The sequence below is a fragment of the Panicum hallii genome, chromosome 6 (assembly GCF_002211085.1).
Source record: "Panicum hallii strain FIL2 chromosome 6, PHallii_v3.1, whole genome shotgun sequence".
Taxonomy (NCBI): Eukaryota; Viridiplantae; Streptophyta; class Magnoliopsida; order Poales; family Poaceae; genus Panicum; species Panicum hallii.
Genome location: NC_038047.1, coordinates 38,323,418 through 38,340,881, shown reverse-complemented (window position 1 = coordinate 38,340,881; position 17,464 = coordinate 38,323,418). Strand labels below are relative to the sequence as shown.

Genomic DNA, 17,464 nt, shown 5'->3' with positions numbered 1-17,464 from the left:
TTGCACATGTTGCTATACCATATTTACAAATTTTGATATATGTTTCATTCAATATTTTCAGTCGTAAGCATAAAGAGATTTTTTTAGCGTTGTCTCTGGGCAAGAACAGACTAATGCTACTGCAGAAGGGGAGATGACAATAAAATTGAAGAGCGTGTACAAGAAGCGCAAACTGAAAATGCACCGTAAACACAAAGTATACAAATTACGACCCATGAGCTGATATATATAGTAAATTTATGCGTATTCGGTTATTATATATATTTTATTGAATTGTGACGTTTCATTATATTATGTTCACCATAAGTAGATTTTAAATTCTAGCTCCGCATCTATTTCTAGTTCTAGAAATAGATAGAGTGTGGAATTTCAATCCTATTTGTAGGCCGAGAGAGGGAGTTGGGGGCGCCGTGAGATGCGCGCGTCCAACGGCCGGACATGCCGCCTAGGGCGGGCGCGTGGTTGGCCGCGCGCCGCCGCCGGGAGCTCCGTTCGTTGCCCCTCTCTTCTTTTCTTCGAAGAAATTTGCAGGAGCACTGCACTGTCATTTAAGGAGAAAGAAGCAAGCCGAAAGTCTTACATGGTTGATCTTACATAAGAGTTCTGAAACTCGAACACTGAAACAAACAAAAGATTAACAAAGTTAAACATTAAGGAGACTATGGTAACTCTGGCCTTCCACAGGCCATTCTTCTTGCTTCCACCTCCATCTTGGTCTCATGTAGCACATTTGTTGGCGTCCCTTGCTTGTTCTAAAAAATCCGTCTGTTTCTTTCTTTCCATATGTTCCATGCGCTGTACATCATGAGCGCAGCTTTTATTCTTCTCGTATTCGTCGGTAAATGTGCTAGCTCTTTCTGGCACCAATCGATGATTTCTAGTCGTGCTTGCGGTGGATGGATCAACCCTCCTGTCCAGTCTCCTGTCTTCTCCCAGACGTGCTGTGCGAAAGGGCAGTGCAGTATGAGGTGTCCCGCTGTCTCTTGCTCTTGGTTGCAAAAAACACAAACCGGGTTGCAGGGCCATTGCCTGGCCATCAGTTTGTCAGCTGTTAGCAACTTGCACTGCACCAGAAGCCATGCAAAAAATTTATGCTTCCCTTCTGAGTCCGCCTTCCAAATTGAAGTCCCACTGAACTCGCTGAACGACCCCAAGAACTGGGCATTGTAGGCCGATTTTGCAGTATACTCTCCATCTGCAGTCCAGCTCCAGGTAATCTTGTCTGGCTCGTCGCTGAGTTGCACTGCCTGCACAAGATCCCACAGCTTCACGAAACATGCCATTTCTTCTATTGTTTGCATCTTCCACAGGCCTCTAGTCCAGTTGAGATTGACCAATTCGTCACGAACTGTTTTATTTTTGCGCCATGCTAGTTTGAACAGATCAGGAAAGAGGTCCATTGGTGCCTGCCCTTGTAACCATGAAGATTGCCAGAAGCTGGTCTTTGCTCCATCTCCCAGTGTTACAACCGTACTTGTTCGAAATAACTGTCTATCAACAGCAGTCACTGGCGGTTCAGTGCCAACCCAAGGCCTATCCGGTGCATTCCATTCATACCATAGCCATCTCAATCGTAAACCTCTACTGAACAAGTCGGACTCGGTGGTGGCAGCACGTAGCCGGCCGGGTGGTTGGTGCTCTGTTGGAGCTCTCCGGGTGCCTCTCTTGTTGCTTTGACAAAAATTCCTGTGTGCGCCGCATGGGAAAAAGGCATGCAGCAGGATGGATACATCTATGATTACACCCCTGGCCCGGAGGGAGGATAAGATGGAGGCTTCACGATCGATCGCTCTCGCCACAACTTTCCCGGGCAGGGCGTGCAGTGCGCTGTAGCTGGAACCCGAAGAAAAGGTTAGGAAAGATCTAGCACATGCCGTGTAACACGAGCAGTACGCGACGAGAGTGGAGGAGTCACCTGTCGTGAACTTTTACTGCTGGTTTTTCCTTTTCGTCTCCTGAATCGGCAGCGACATGTGTTCCACGTACGTCTCCATGATGCATCGCATGCATACGCAGTACGTGTGACGTACGTCTTGCGCACTGATCGATCGTGAGATGGGGGCGTATCACAAGGTAAAAGACGACGTCGCAGGCCTCCAAAAACCGACGCCATCAAAGGTGGTAGCACGCTCCTGGCACTGTAACTATGAGCGGTAAATATCCAATGGCCACTTTCTTTCAAGAAAAAAGAATGCAGTGGCCACGGCCCACGGCAGGCCAGACTGACAGCTTGGAAAGCCATCCCTCGATCTCCTGCGCATACATCTGGCAGCTGCCTCTTCCTGCTGCATGTGCTTTCTCACCGTCAGGCACTCAGGCTTGTTCAGATGTTCAGGTTTCTTCCTCTCCTTTTCTTTTACTTTTTGAGAGGTGGATAAGCATTGCTCAGATTTCCATCACCCAGCGCAAAGGTACGTCAGGAGAAATCGCAATGATCGCCAGTGGATCCACGTGTCCGTGACGTCCGTGGTAGCAGCAGAACATTTGTGGCCCTATCTATACTATACCTGCATGCAAACGGCACTGCCAAGCAGTGAGTAGTCAACGACCTACCCCTTTATTTTTGGCACTCCACCCTGTCTGCCGCCACTGGATTTGATCGATCGATCGGTGGTCGCCTGGTTGGTGCAGATGCTGCTCGATCTCGATGAGGCCTGCCTTCGTCAAAATGCCGTGCCACGTGGAGAAAAGCAGGATAAGATGGAGCCTTCTCGATCGCTTCAACTTTTCCCGAACGAGCTAGGCCCTGGAAGCAGTATTACTAGGTGCGATCCAAAAAAGGAAAAAGGTAGAAAGGGTTCACGTACTCTGTACTCGCATGTCGTGGAACACGAGTGAGCTGAGGAGTGCCAACGTGTCGCTAGCTTGTCGGAAGCGGCCCGGGCCCCAAGCTCTGGTGGGAACTCTCCTTTCACGATCGATCGCTACATGCTGTGCTCCGCGATGTGGCATGCTTACGGACTGGTGGTGACGACGTACGTCTCTCGACCGTACGCTTGATTGTAGAACCTTACAAGTAGGGACACGCACGTCTCGACGAATTAAAGTATCGGTGCCATTGGTTAAGCTAAAGATAATTCCACTATGTAACAAGAGAGACAAGGGTACTGAATTCGAAAGGGACCAGCGATATAAAGTGGTAGCCAAAGGAGTGACCCGGGCATTCCAAGAAAACGTGATGGTTTCTTTTTCGCTCGTTTTAGGTTGCTAAAGGCAATATGCCTTATTCCAGCTTTGGAAGGCATATAGACGTAGTGGTGAAAAGAGAAGAGGTCCCTAGATGCTGTGCAAAAGCTTTACTATGCTTTAGCGATAAGTAGATAATCTTCGATGACTCTAATGAAACAGTTCTGTTTTTAGCAAATATACCCGTACGTTGCTACGGATAAAATCGATATAAGTATCGGATACATATAGTCGTTCGTACGTTAATTTGTAGACATCTACGTATATGATCGAGTCGTGGACGGAAGGCTGATCCGACTCGCATACAGAATAAACTAAGTTCCACCTGTCAATAACACAAGTTCCGCCAGGGATTCAAGGTCCATCCCTCGCTCCCTTGCCTGGCGAAGTGCCCGCCTGGGGGGATCGATCGAGTCAGAAGCCCCGACGACACGCGAGACACGCCGGCGTTCGAACAGCTAGCGCAGCCGCAGAAGCACGGCCGGCCGGGTAGCTTTCGATCCTCTTGCACACATGCGGATTCGCTTGAAGACATCGCAGCAGCTAGCGGTTGATGCCGATGGAGAGGCGGCTACCACGGGCCAGTACTGCATGCTGGTCTAGCCACACGTTTTGCTTTATTCCGATCCTTTTTCTTTTTCTCTGCTGCGTCCTCCGCTTCATATAATTCAGTCCCTTTCACTTTCAGGATTCAGGTAGTCCATCGTGTTGTGTTTAATTTACACATCCTGTCATGTAACATTGGGGGTTTGATCAGTAGCCCTTCGCAGGTCATCTTTTCAGTGAAATCAATCCTATGCCGAGAATGCCATAGTATCCCGTGACCAAGCATCAACAGTACGACGTACAGCTCCTGATTTTAAAGATCAGACAGCAAGATGAGATGTGGATTGAAGCTGGAGCTGCTAACTCAGGTTGCCTTGTTCATGGGCAATCATAGACCGTAGTAGCTATATACATGTGTTAGCCTCGCGGTCACTTGAGCACATGCATGCTTTGGCATAGTGCTTTGTGTATGAACGTATTTAAGAATATGCAGCTCCAGCGTATTTAAGAAATAAATAAAAGAAAAATCCAGTTTACACCCTCGACTTACCACAAAAGTTCGATTTTCAACCTTCAACTACAAAAACCGGATAATGGAGGCCATCCAACTGCTAAAACAAATTTAGCCCTTTCTATGGTTTCAAAGGTTGTTTTTCATGTTGTGAAAATTAAAACTATTCAAGTTTAAACTAAAAAATTCACAAGTGATTCATTTTAAATAAAAAATACGAAACGGCTGCCAATATTTTTCTAAAAATATAATCTATCTATTGGCACTCTACTTAGTTATTCAGATCTAAATTGTTTTATGTTCCTATTATTTCTTTCCTTGTAGTTATATATATTGTGTTTAAACAAATAAGATTGAAATAGAGCAACAATAGATAGATTATATTTTAATTGGTACTAGTTTCATATTTTTCTAATTTAAAATAAATTAGTTTTATTTTTTTAATCTAACCAGAATTTTTTAATTCTTTTGAAAAATAAAAAATCACATTTGAAACCACCTAAAGGGCCAAACTTGTCCGGTTTCAATAGTTGAATGGTCCTCGTTATCCGATTTTATAATTGAAGATTGAAAATCGGTATTTTACAATAGTTCAACGGTGTAACTGGACTTTTTCTTAAATAAAATCCTCTGATGAGAAAGTGAGCTTGCACATTTCGGACGAGGAGATCCTGTCGGCCTGTTCAGGTTGCAGTGTTAGACCCCACGAGGTACGCCGTTCGGCGCCTGGTGCGACGGTACGGTGGCTGTGCGTGCCACCGTGGACTAGAGAGGTCATGGCTCCATGCATGGTACACTAGCTTTTAATCTGAAAGCTACGCCGCACTCTACAACTGCTGCGTCTATGCATGCGTACGCACTGTGATGTAGGCCTTGTTTAGATCACTTCAAAATTCCAACTTTTTACACTCTCTCTCCATCACATCAATTTTGGAACACATGCATGGAGTAGTAAATGTATGTAAAAAAAATAACTAATTGCACAGTTTAATTGTACATCACGAGACGAATCTTTTAAGCCTAGTTAGTCCATGATTAGATAAATTTTATCAAATACGAACGAAAACGCTACGGTACCGAAAAGTACCGAAAGTTATAAAAATTTGGAATCTAAATAGACCCCTAGATAGAGACACTGCGGCTCACCATTGATGCTACTAGTTCTGATGTAAGTACCTCGGAACCTAGCTAGGTCGGCCTCCTGGTTCTACTCGCCATCAGCAGGTCAATGGAACAACCGTGCACATGCTGCCAATATAATGAGACGCGTCTTTAACTCCGTCCGGAGAAGTTCAGTCACCAGAGAATGCCGTTTTACCATCGTCGGTCTTCCTCCAGCGAGCGTTCTAGTTTCCGAGGGGGGCATCGACAATGGAAAGCAGCTTCGCAGCGACCACCTTCGGCTGCACGCGGCTGCCACACCCACGGGCCACAGACGACGAGGACTCGCTCCTGGCTCTTGTACACATTTGGGAGTGAAAGTCTCTGGACGGACTCCAAGTCTCAGCGGCCTAAACTGTACGTACGCCTCTCGTGACTCTGCAGCTGCCTCCCGGCGGTATACCAGTGCCTCCCCTTGCTCGTTTTACTGGAGAGTGCTCCATGGGCTGCTTCATTCCGGATTCGGACAAGTTGCCAACTAGGCGCGGCGCTAGCTTCGTTTTTCTTGTGTCCTTGCCGCTGGTCGTGTCCTCGCCGGATCTCGGGACGACCACTACTTCGTCTTCCTCGAGCTGCGCCCTCGTGGCCTCCTCCGTCCACGTCTGTTCAGATCCCGTCTCGGGCTTCTATCTGAAACCTCAGATGCTGGAGTGTCCAGCGCCATGAATGAAGAAGTGAAAAAAGGGAGAGCAGAGCAGAGTAGCAGATGCGGACACGCACGGCCTGACGGCCGCACACGCGCGTTGGGGGAGAGGAATCAAGGAACGCTGAGGCTGGCTGGCGAAAGGTCACATGCCGCCAGTGACAGGGGTCTCCTGTCCCCCCACGTGAAATCCCGAATCAGCATCGGCTTGCCGCCGGCGGAGAGCGATCGATCGGTGTGCTTGGGTTACTGTTACTGCGTCCTCAGGCAGGATCCGATCGAGGACCGAAGCCTCTGAAGATTTGACAGGGAGCAACACGGAGGTCTGCACTCCGGAGTCTGATCTGTCTGCGGGATATTTGCATCCGACTAATTTAAAAATTAGTCCGGATCGCATGAGTGTTTGAGAGCCAAAGAGAGGATTAAACATGAGCAAGCTACATAAGCTGGTGCTAATTTATGAAACGAAATTATTAAGTCTAATGAATCCATCATTAGCAAATATTTACTGTAGCACAACATGATCAAATCATGGACTAATTAGGTTTAATAGATTCGTCTCGCGAATTAGCCTCCATTTATACAATTTTTTTTAATTAGACTATACTTCTAATCGATATTCAAATATCCGAACTGACAGGACTAAATTTACCCACGAGAAATCAAAGGCGTCTAGGGTGTGCCATGCACAAGGCACAAAGCTGCAGACCCCGCCGTTGCTGTTGCCTGCTTTGCCTTGGCAGGAAACGATCTATCTTCGTGGATGCCAGATGACCAAAAGAAAAAAAGAAGCACGCTGGTCATGCTTAGCTTGCGTCGATCTGTGGGTGGCGTAGTTGCTTGACTTCTTACACTCGAATTGCTGCTGGTGGAGTACATTTTTTTTCTTTTCTATGAATTACTTTGTTCGTTCTAAATTTTAGATTATTTTAATTTTTCTAGTTAAAACTATATATTAAAAAAACTAAAACGACTTATAATTTGAAATGAATGGAGTAATCCGTATTACCCTTATCAGGATGTATCTGCAACACATTACTACTCCGTACTGCTCCGTTTACAAGGAGCTCCTAGACATCCAGCACGTTTTCTAAATAAAAGTTCTTGCTCATGTTGATCTGGCATATAATTTCTTTTCGTCAAGCGCGGTATGTCAGGGATACATCCCCTGGGTACCGTAAGAAAGCTACCCGAGAGGTAAAAGAAGTCTGATTCCTACTAGAATTCCGCTGTAATCCTATTAGGACTCATATACTGTAATCCAATTAGGACTCCTACCTTATAATCCTACTAGCAATCCCGCCCCCTGGGATATATAAAGGAGGGCAGGGGTACCTAGATAGGCAGAGCAACTAGAAGAGCAACTAGAGCCACCAAGAGGGAGAGATCCAACAGAGAGCCGCCTACTGGCAGCTCAACACCCAAGCGCAGGGCGCAATATTCAACACTCCCAAGCAGGACGTAGGGTATTACGCAACTCTAAGCGGCCCGAACCTGTCTAAATCTGTCTTGTGTCCTTGCGTTCACCTTCAAGTTCCAGATCTGGCGATCCCTCACCAAATAAACACCTACCTTAGGGTATCCCTAGGTAGGCCGACGGTAAAAACACCGACACGGTATGATCTGGCACAATTCTTCATAGACACGTTCTCGAAAAACATACCGAGATAACCTAATTAATACAAGTATATCGTCATATTTCGTAGGTTGGAAACGTGAAATAAAAGATACACTCCTGTGTGCCTCCCTCCCTCCTCGTCTCGGTCGTCATCAAGTTCAGGTCCGATATGCTAATTAAAAAAAGAAAGGGTCCGATGTTGTGAGTAGGTCCTCAATAATTCAACGCCAAATGCCACATTTTGTATTTCGAACCTCGATATCTACAAACAAAATAGACAAGCGATTGACATCATTTGTTCGTCCTGTCTGGCAATGCCACATTTTGCATTTCGAACCTCGACGCGAGAAATAAAACTGGCATAGGATTTTTCTACGGTCTAATTTGCTCCACATTACCGCCAGCACGTTTTATTTTTTTCTTTTCTGAAAACACGACAAGAGCTTTTGTCGTGATACGTTATTAGACGGAGAAAGAACCGAGAAGGTAAAAAAACGAAAGTCAAATGCAGAAACAAAAACTAGGCGAGTTAACCCCAGCACGCCTTTTAAGCTCGCTCGAAATATTTCAACACGTTGGATTAACCGCGACAAATCCCTGGCCGGCTGGCCCTCAAATAAACCAGTTGCTACGCCCCCGATCAAATGAACAGGGGCACGCGGCCAACCGCGCGGCTGCTAGCCGGGCAAGCCCCCGATCCGGCGAGTCGCACGCCCCGCTGGCCATTGGCCGCTGCCATCTCGGCCGGACAGTCACCACCTCTTCCTCCTCCTCCTCCGTTCCCTTCACTTTTTTCTAGGCCAATGATAGAGAGCACTACCAAGTGGCCCCAAAAACCTCTCGGCAGTCACCAGACACCACCCCCTGTCATCAACCACTCCACTTCGAGTCTTCGATCCATCCACGCCCTCACCTCGCACAGCCCACAGGTTGGCTCCCATGGCCATGCCGCCATGGCCATGCATGATTTACACTGACCCGCCCAGCAGCTCGCCAACCACCAGGTGACCGGGGGATTAAACCTGCCCACCTGTATCTCTATGCGGCAAGATCCTGTCCATCTTTCTCGGCGGGGTAAAAAAAAACACGGCCGAGATGAGCATGTGCGCCGCGCGGAGCCACAGCCGTGTGTGAGCAGCGCCGATTCGTCGTCCTCGGCGCGCCTGTCCCCATCACGGCTCGGGAGCCACCACCACCACCGTTCCGTTCCATACGCCTCCGTCCAAGCTAGTATATAGCCCCCGCGCCACCGTACGCCTCCTCCCCCATCTGCTAGCTGGCCGGCCGGCTATCTAGTGGAACCACCGCCAAGATCCAGCTGCGCGCAGCGCGCGTCCGTCCGGTCCGTTCCGTCCGTCCTCGATCGACGGGGTCCATGGACGCCCGCGGCTACGGAGACGTCGCCGCCATGAGCGTCGGCGAGGAGGCTGCGCGGCTGTGGGCGGAGCTGCCCGTGCGCGTGGACTGGGCGGCCGTGGCGGCGCAATGCGCTTGGGCGGCGGCGCGCGCGCGGGCGCTGCTGGTGGTGCCGGCGGTGCGGCTGCTGGTGTACCTGTCGCTGGCCATGACGGTGATGATCCTCGTCGAGAAGCTCTTCGTCTGCGCCGTGTGCCTCGCCGTGCGCGCGCTCCGGCTGGGCCCCGACCGGCGGTACCGCTGGGAGCCCATCGCCGCCGCCCGCGGGGCCGACGTGGAGTCCGGCGCCGCCGCCAAGTACCCCATGGTGCTGGTGCAGATCCCCATGTACAACGAGCGGGAGGTGAGTGAATGATCGATCGATCGGCGTGCTGCCGGCGAGCGGGCGCATTGCCGCCGACCTGCCGCCGTAGTGGGCGCGACGAGCTGGTAGCAGAGTGAATTTGTTCCGGTCAATTTCTTTCGTGACCTTTTGGTGTGCCTGGCTAGGTTTACAAGCTGTCGATCGGCGCGGCGTGCGCGCTGGAGTGGCCGGCGGAGCGCTTCGTCATCCAGGTGCTGGACGACTCCACGGACCCCGTTGTAAAGGTACGCCGGCGACATGGCCATTTTCCTCATGCACGCACGCGCACACACTCTGTTTCTCTCCTCCTCGCTGTGCCCCGTGCCCGTGCCCAATTGGTCATGCATCCTTGACCTTTTTTTTCTTCTGCATCCTGCAACGACCAACCATGCACATGCACGGGATAAGTTGCGACATGAGTCTCCGCACCCCCTTTTTTTTTCTCCCTGCCATGTGCGAGTCCTTTTGTGAAAAAAAAATTCGGCAAGTGCACACCGGTGGTGCGGAGCGGTTGAGAGTTTGGGACGAGAGCGAGACGATCAGTCAGTTCAGGGAGGAAATTCCTAGCAGCACACACCACACGTCGCCATGGCGCTCAGCATCCGTCGCCGTCGCCGGCCGCCGTGTAAAGAAGAAATCCTCTGGGCTCTGGACAGTCGAGAGTTACCGAACCGGCGGGCCGTTTCCCTTTGGCCTGGCGCGCCTGCGGACACGTCGGCGGCGTACGTCATTGCCATGTAGGCGCACTGGCTCGGTCTAGTCAGTCTACTCCCAGTCTCAGGCCGCTAGCTAGCTTTACCACGTGGGCCAACCGCACCCACGCGCGGAGAGGCCGCAACGAGACGCCCGGCGGGCAGGGCAGGGCCGCAGGGCACGTCCAGGGCGCGGCCCCCCCCCCCCCCCCCCCCCCCCAAGGTACGGAGCGCGCACGGCGCGAGCTCGGGTGGCATGGCGCCCCTGTCACGGCTGGCTCAAGTGGCTGAGCGAGCGGTGAGCCGGTGCGATGCGACCGATGGATGCCACCGCCAGTAATTTACTCGCGCCGTGAGCAGTAGCTAGTGGCGCGTGTGTTTCTTTGTTCTTTCTTCTTTTTTGGCTCGTCGGCGCTCCTTCCCTGCCGGCGCCAGCAGGGACGCGCCAGGCCAGAACATGCCGGCTGAGTGGTGGCACATACTGCTAGGCCGCGGACCCTCGCCGGTGTTCCGGGAGTAAAAAATAGCGCCCACTAACACCGCGGCCGCCGCCGGCCGTCGAGCGAGCAGGCCGCGCCCGCGACGTGCGCAGGCGGAGCACGACAGGGTGATCTATCTGAAGGAGAACTCCTGCGGATCGGATCTACCAGACGGGTCTGCTGCAGCCACTCGATCGGTCGATCTGACCGTCTGTCCTCCGCGCCACCGCGAGCAAGTCCGTGCGGCGAGCCGGCCGGTGGTCCAGCCATGCCATGCACCGATCGGTCCACGGAAAGCCTCAATCATCAGCGTCGGATGCTCGCCACCAATGGCGATCGGCGCGTCACTACCGGTCGTGACTCGTGACACACAGGCGCCTTGGCGTGTTGCCAGGAGCAGTAGTTGTCGCCCAAGCTGGAACCGTAGGGTACACGCCTTTTTCCTTGTGACGGCGGGTTAGGTGGCGCGCGGGATCTCGCGGCGATTTCCGTACGGCCGGTTGCGGCTCACAAGGGATGCTACCGTTTTTTTCTCTCCTCGCAGCACCGGGGCTAGGTCGATCGTGACGAGCCATGCACGTCCCCTTTCCGTCGCACCAGAGCCGTTCGTTGCCGGCTTGTAAGTTGGCCATCAGCCACAGCCGTTGCTATCGCCACAGGCCACGCACAGCTCGATCGCATCAAGCGCACGTGCTCCCATCTCCGGTGGTAAAACAACTTAAAATTAGTCTAGATAATTTATAGGTTGGATCCCAAAAGATCGTATTATAATCTTATACAATTTTAAGTTAAAAATATATAAAAATTAAGTTGGATTGTAAAGAGACCACTGCGACCATAATCCGCTACCACTCTATCTCCCATCTGCCGCATGCAACGAGTGCACGAGATTCTTCAGAAAAATCAAAACGGTGAACAGAAAAAAGAAATGGAAAACAGAGCCCGGCGAATTCTGGCCGGCCGGAAACTGAACGTATGGGCGTGGTGCCGGACCGCCGGACCGGCTTTGTTCGCATCCTCCCCACTTAACTCGCGTGCTCCAAGCCGTCCATGTCGGGCGCGATGAGTGGGTGGTGGGAAGCTATGGCGCCCGTCGTGTAGTCCAGGATGCGGCCGGCCAGCCAGTGAGCCGCAACCGGCCGCCCTCGCATGCAGCACGCACCAGCGACACGGCCGCCGGCCGGCCGGAACCATACGACAGTATAGACGGCATGGCAATTGGCATCGATGGAAAGGGACGCGCCTGTACACGCGCGCGCATCACGCCGAGACGTGCTCGGCGGCCGGCGGGCGACAGCTCGCGCTAGCCGCTAGCTAACCATCAGCAGCGTCCACGTCGAGCGCCGGCCGACGTGTGGTGGCTGGAGAGCGGCTACATAGCCGATGCCGGCCGGAGAATTCGGACGCAGTCATGGCGGGAACACACAAGCTCGCCGTTAGATCCGATCCGGCCGCTGGCTTCCACTTGCGCCTGCCGTGCGGCGGCATCTCGGCCACCCCGTCACGCACCGTCTTGGTTGGAATCGGCGGCATCTCAGCCGTGCGTGCAGGCCAGGGCGCGCATGGTCGCGGTCGTGGACTCGTGCTCCTGTGCCCCGCCGGTGGCCACTAGCCACGATTCGCTGCGAGGCCTCACATGGAGTGCAGGGAGGCTGTCTGCCCGCGAAGAACACTGTTCTTGGACTGGCGCCTCCATTAAAATCGAGCACTGTTCTTGGAACTTGTCTCCTCACTTCAATGCTGGAAGAGGTTATTTGGCAGACGTGATGCATCTATTTCCTATCTTAATGAAGGGCAGAGCTCCTGCCAATTTGGTTAAGAAAACCTAGATCAAGTTCATTTTGTTTTGGAGAATTCGAATGTACGTTTAGAGTAGTGTACAAGTCGTCGGCAGACATCCTGCCAAGAATTTTCACTCTGGTTCTAAAAAAACAGAGAGTTTTTCGTACTGGGCTGCAAGTTGCTCCATGCTTGCTGAAAAGATATGGGCTTTCTATCTCGCAAGCCGCGAGCAGGCCCATGTGGGTTGCACCGCAACGTCACGGGCTTACTGCGAAAGCGAAAGAGTTGGTCGCCCTAGGCGAAACTCCGGCCGGCGAGTGCCCGCCGCCGACGCCGGATGCGCGGCGTGCGCGGGAGATGACGCCGAGGGTTGGTTCAGGGAGGCGTCGGAGTAGGATACCCGATGCGTGCCCAGGGCGTCTCGTGCCTCGCCGTCAGAGGTGTGGCGCATTTGGATTTGGTTCACGGGATTACTAGCTGCCTTGTCTTGCTGCTGGAGATTGTGGACGGCTCCGTAGCATGTGGATTCCATTCCTGGAATTTGGGCTCGTTCTTAGCATTTTTGTAGGTTAAAATATCGAACCCTTTGTTCTGCACTCTATGCGTAGTTTTTCCTCGACTTATTCTGAATTTTCTGACACCATTGAACACTGACCAGCAGTATTGTGAGCACCATACCGTTAATTCACTCTTTGGACTCTCATGTCACCAAACCTTATAGATACATCCAGCGATGAGCATATCCTTCAACTTTTCTGTTTCTATTTTTAGGATTTGGTGGAGATGGAGTGCCACAGATGGATGAGCAAAGGCGTGAACATAAAGTACGAGGTCAGGGGTAACCGGAAGGGGTACAAGGCTGGCGCGCTCAAGGAAGGATTGAAGCATGACTATGTCCAAGACTGCCAGTACATTGCCATGTTTGATGCCGACTTCCAACCTGAGTCCGATTTTCTCCTCAGGACTATTCCGTTCCTCGTGCACAACCCGGAGATCGCCCTCGTCCAGGCCCGCTGGAAATTTGGTTAGTACACATGCCATCTCTTCATGTAAAATGTTTTGTTTTGAGAACTGGCAGGAATGGTACTGCAATAAGCTTCACTTGCTCTAAGCTTAGTTGAACCGTATGCGCAGTCAATTCTGATGAGTGTCTGCTGACAAGATTCCAAGAAATGTCGTTGGATTACCATTTCAAGTATGAGCAAGAGGCGGGGTCATCAGTGTACTCATTCTTTGGCTTTAATGGTACATCATGTTCCCTAATATAGTAATAATATGAATAATTCTACTTTCAAACTCAGAAAATTAAACAATCTGTTGACTGCTGGCGTTACAAGAGCAATGTTCATCTTTCAGGGACAGCTGGTGTCTGGAGGATTTCAGCAATCAATGATGCCGGGGGCTGGAAGGACCGGACAACAGTGGAGGATATGGACCTGGCTGTCCGCGCGATGCTTCGGGGTTGGAAATTCATTTACGTCGGTAACATAAAAGTATGAACCAGCTCCTTTGCTTGCTTGTAGGAAATTCAAGAACATAATGAGAAACGAACCTAACAGTCCACAGAATACTGCATATGTATGTGCTTAGGTCAAGAGTGAGCTACCTAGCACATTCAAGGCATACAGGTTTCAGCAGCACAGGTGGTCATGTGGACCAGCAAACCTGTTCAAGAAAATGATGGTAGAGATTTTAGAAAACAAGGTTTGTGTTTCTTCAGGCTGCCTCTACAAGCGCAAAGTATCACAGCATTGGCTGACAGGTATAGCTTTTTGTCTTGTGTAGAAAGTGTCATTGTGGAGCAAAATTCACCTATGGTACGATTTCTTCTTCGTCGGGAAGGTTGCTGCTCATACAGTGACATTCATCTACTACTGCTTCGCCATCCCTGTGTCGGTTTTGCTCCCTGAGATTCAAATCCCGCTCTGGGGGGTTGTCTATATCCCAACAGTTATCACCCTCTTGAAGGCTCTTGGCACACCAAGGTAACACACGCGCCAAGATTCAAGTTTTCGTATGACAGTACATATGTCACATTAATATAACACCTGATGACATGAACGCTTCTCACTGTTACAGTTCATTTCACCTGGTGATCCTCTGGGTCCTGTTTGAGAATGTCATGTCGTTGCACCGGATTAAAGCTGCAGTAAGTGGTCTTCTGGACGCTGGAGGAAGAGTCAATGAGTGGGTTGTCACCGAGAAATTGGGTGATGCCAACAAGGCAAAGCCTAGCATCAATGGATCAGATTCTATAAAGGTGATAGATGTAAAGCTAACAGAGCCTCATGTGAAGCTAACAGAGCCCCTTGTACCGAAGATCGTAAAGAGGCGGACAAGATTTTGGGAGAGGTAAGTTTATCTATTATCACTGAGATTTTCTTGAAGCTTACATGCTGCCCTCCATTCAAAATATAAGATGTTTAATTTTTTTCCTAAGTTAAACCTCTAACATTGACGAAGTTTGTAGAAAAAATGTATAAATATCTACAACATCAAATTAGTTTTATTGAATCCACCATGAAATATGTCTTGATAGCGCATATATTAGGTGATGTTAATATAATATTCTATAAACTTGGTCAATGTTATTGAAGTTTTTCTTAGGACAGAACAAAAACCTCTTACATTTTTGAGCGGTGGGAGTAGGTACTTTCAAAACACTAATATAGGTTTCTACATACCTATGAGAATGAGGATAGTTTTAATGGCTTTCCAGTGTTTTCAAATGCTTATAAACAATCTCTATATCAGGTACCACTGCTCAGAACTTTTCGTTGGAATCTGCATAATTCTGTGTGGTTGCTATGATGTGTTTTACGCTAAGAAGGGATACTACATTTTCCTCTTCCTTCAAGGCACAGCTTTCCTTGTTGTCGGCTTTGGGTATGTCGGCACACGACCTCCTTCCACTGCATAAGCTGTCTTGGACAAAACTGATAACTGCTTACAAAAAATTGAGTGCAAGCAAAGCCCCTCTCTCCTGCACATATTGACTATAGAATACAATGGTAACTGAACATTCTTCCCATCAATCTCGGCCAGATATGATCCAACCATTCTTTTACTGCCAAGAAGGTCACAGATATAGCATCAGCATTCTTCCCATCAGTCATGGCCAGATTTGATCCAGCCATTCTTTAGTGCCAAGATTCAGATAGCGCTGTCATCCTTCAATTCCCTCCAGACTCTCGTCTTGTTCAGATTTGATTCAAATATTCTTTACTGCCAAGAAGGCCATTCAGATAGTGTCGTCATTCTAAATGTATAATAACAGTGCTTACTGAAGCACCCTGACAAAATAAAAATGATTGGTGCAGCAGCATTTGGTTCAGATCCTGTAGAGGCGCATTTCACAGTTGAAGAATTGCAATAGTTGTAAATGTAATAGCACCAGCTGGCAATTTCTGTAGATCTCTTAAGTTGTAGCTTTTTTTTTGGGCAATTTAGTGATATAGCTTTGTCAGAGTTCAGATTCATAAGGGAAGATCGTTGGCTTCCTCGGTTCATAACCCATGTAGGCTTAATACTTAATTGTACATCATTTCCTAATGCTATAATTCTGTCGAACTCTGGCAGATCTTGAAATGCATTGTAAGTGTAGCATGTAAATTTTGTTCTGTAAGAAGCCAAAGTCGACGCCTTCTGAACAGACATTTTACTTGCTGTGGCACATGGACTGGTGGATCTATTTACTCTCGAGCAGCAGCCATTTGTTTATACTGATCACCCTCAAGTTGTGCTATTTCTGTTTTTTTCCTGTTCTCGTGTAACAAGTGGTGCATAGACAAGTTAAGAATTGAATTCAACAAGGTTGAAGTATAACCGCCAAGCCGAGGTGTAACAAGTGGTCATAGACAAGTTCAGAATTGAATTCAACAAGGCTCAGGTGTAACTGCCAAGCTGTGAACCTTCAGGGCATTGGTAGTTGGTAGAGTGATAAACTGGGAGAATCTGAGCGTATTCACAACTCGGGGCACCGAATTCAATAAGAATTTGTTGAGTAACATTTTTGTTTTACTACCCTGTTGTATTGGTAATGGTTTCGTGGATGGATTTAGGTCATCCATTTGCATTGGCCTAACCCATATGCTTGGTCTTGTTTGAATCCATTATCTTTAATTGTTAGCTAGCTAATGACATAACTTTTTATTAGGCTCTATTTGGATGGGCTAAAACTAAACTTAAGGTAGGCATACACTTTTAGCTGGCTAAACTTTAGCCGGCTTAAATTAGACCATTCCGATTTGGATACATGACTAATGGTAAAGCTAATTTCTTGCAAATCTCACCTTTTCCACAAAGAGGAGAGATTAGCTACCTCAACTAGCTAATAGGCTGGGGTAAAAAAAAAACTTTCTAATGGGCTAACAACTACTTAGGGGTATGGCTAAAGTTTACCCATACCCAATCTAGTTGTTATTCCATTAACTAGTTTTTCTTTACACAGCCCATTAGCTAATTGATGGGAGCTAATTTGGGATAATCTCTACTCTCTAGGGCAAAGATGATATTTCCAAGAAATTAGCTCTACCATCTCAATAGTCATGTATCCAAATCGGAATGGGCTAATTTTAGCATGCTAAAGTTTAGACAGTTAAATTTTATCCCTACCTGAAATAAAGCTTTAGGCCATCCAAACATGGCCTAATAACAAGTTATGCCATTAGTCAATAACAATTAAAGTTAATTATTCAAAGAGGACCATATGGTGTGTTAGACCAATGCAAATACGATGGCATAACTCCATCCACGAAGCCATTACCAATAGAATAGGTCACATGTATGGACATGTCCCTACAACTACAAAGAAATAGATCCACAATGCTAAAACATACATCAATATCAAGACGGGAAGATACTAGAATCAGAATGCGAAGAGTCGCCTAGTTTGTTGTGAAAATGGTCATACCACTTTAGAATAATACTTTCCCTTATCCTCAAACTTCTGGATTCCTTCACAAGGGGTAATAAGATTTTAGAGCTGCTCTAGCAATAAGTACTAAATTAGATCCTCCAAATGTTAAATAGGGGCTGCCTCTATTTTGTAGGGGTCTTTAAATTTGCTCCAATTCCAACAATAGCTC

The 17,464-nt window shown here is 48.8% G+C and overlaps 1 protein-coding gene across 2 annotated transcripts; it reads left to right on the top strand.

Annotated features, from left to right (window-relative positions):
* Window positions 1-8,453: 8,453 nt before the first annotated feature.
* Window positions 8,454-16,099, top strand: LOC112897418 (probable glucomannan 4-beta-mannosyltransferase 11). 2 transcript variants are annotated; one of them, XM_025965709.1, is made up of 9 exons: window positions 8,454-9,424; window positions 9,571-9,669; window positions 13,149-13,401; window positions 13,512-13,622; window positions 13,734-13,870; window positions 13,968-14,081; window positions 14,163-14,362; window positions 14,457-14,729; window positions 15,132-16,099. In XM_025965709.1, exons 1-9 carry the CDS (start codon window positions 9,041-9,043, stop codon window positions 15,295-15,297), a joined length of 1,737 nt encoding a protein of 578 aa, XP_025821494.1. In that variant the 5' UTR covers window positions 8,454-9,040; the 3' UTR covers window positions 15,298-16,099. The 2 variants fall into 2 exon arrangements, with proteins under 2 accessions (XP_025821494.1, XP_025821495.1); XM_025965710.1 differs by lacking the exons at window positions 8,454-9,424; window positions 9,571-9,669 and adding an exon at window positions 11,956-12,344.
* The last annotated feature ends 1,365 nt before the right edge of the window (window positions 16,100-17,464 follow it).

Excerpts from the sequence above, each read along its gene's own strand:
- LOC112897418 (XM_025965709.1), top strand. The coding sequence starts at position 9,041 with ATGGACGCCCGCGGCTACGGAGACGTCGCCGCCATGAGCGTCGGCGAG. Across the intron at positions 13,871-13,967 it reads TTTACGTCGGTAACATAAAA|GTCAAGAGTGAGCTACCTAG; the intron begins GTATGAACCAGC and ends GTATGTGCTTAG. Across the intron at positions 14,363-14,456 it reads AAGGCTCTTGGCACACCAAG|TTCATTTCACCTGGTGATCC; the intron begins GTAACACACGCG and ends TCACTGTTACAG.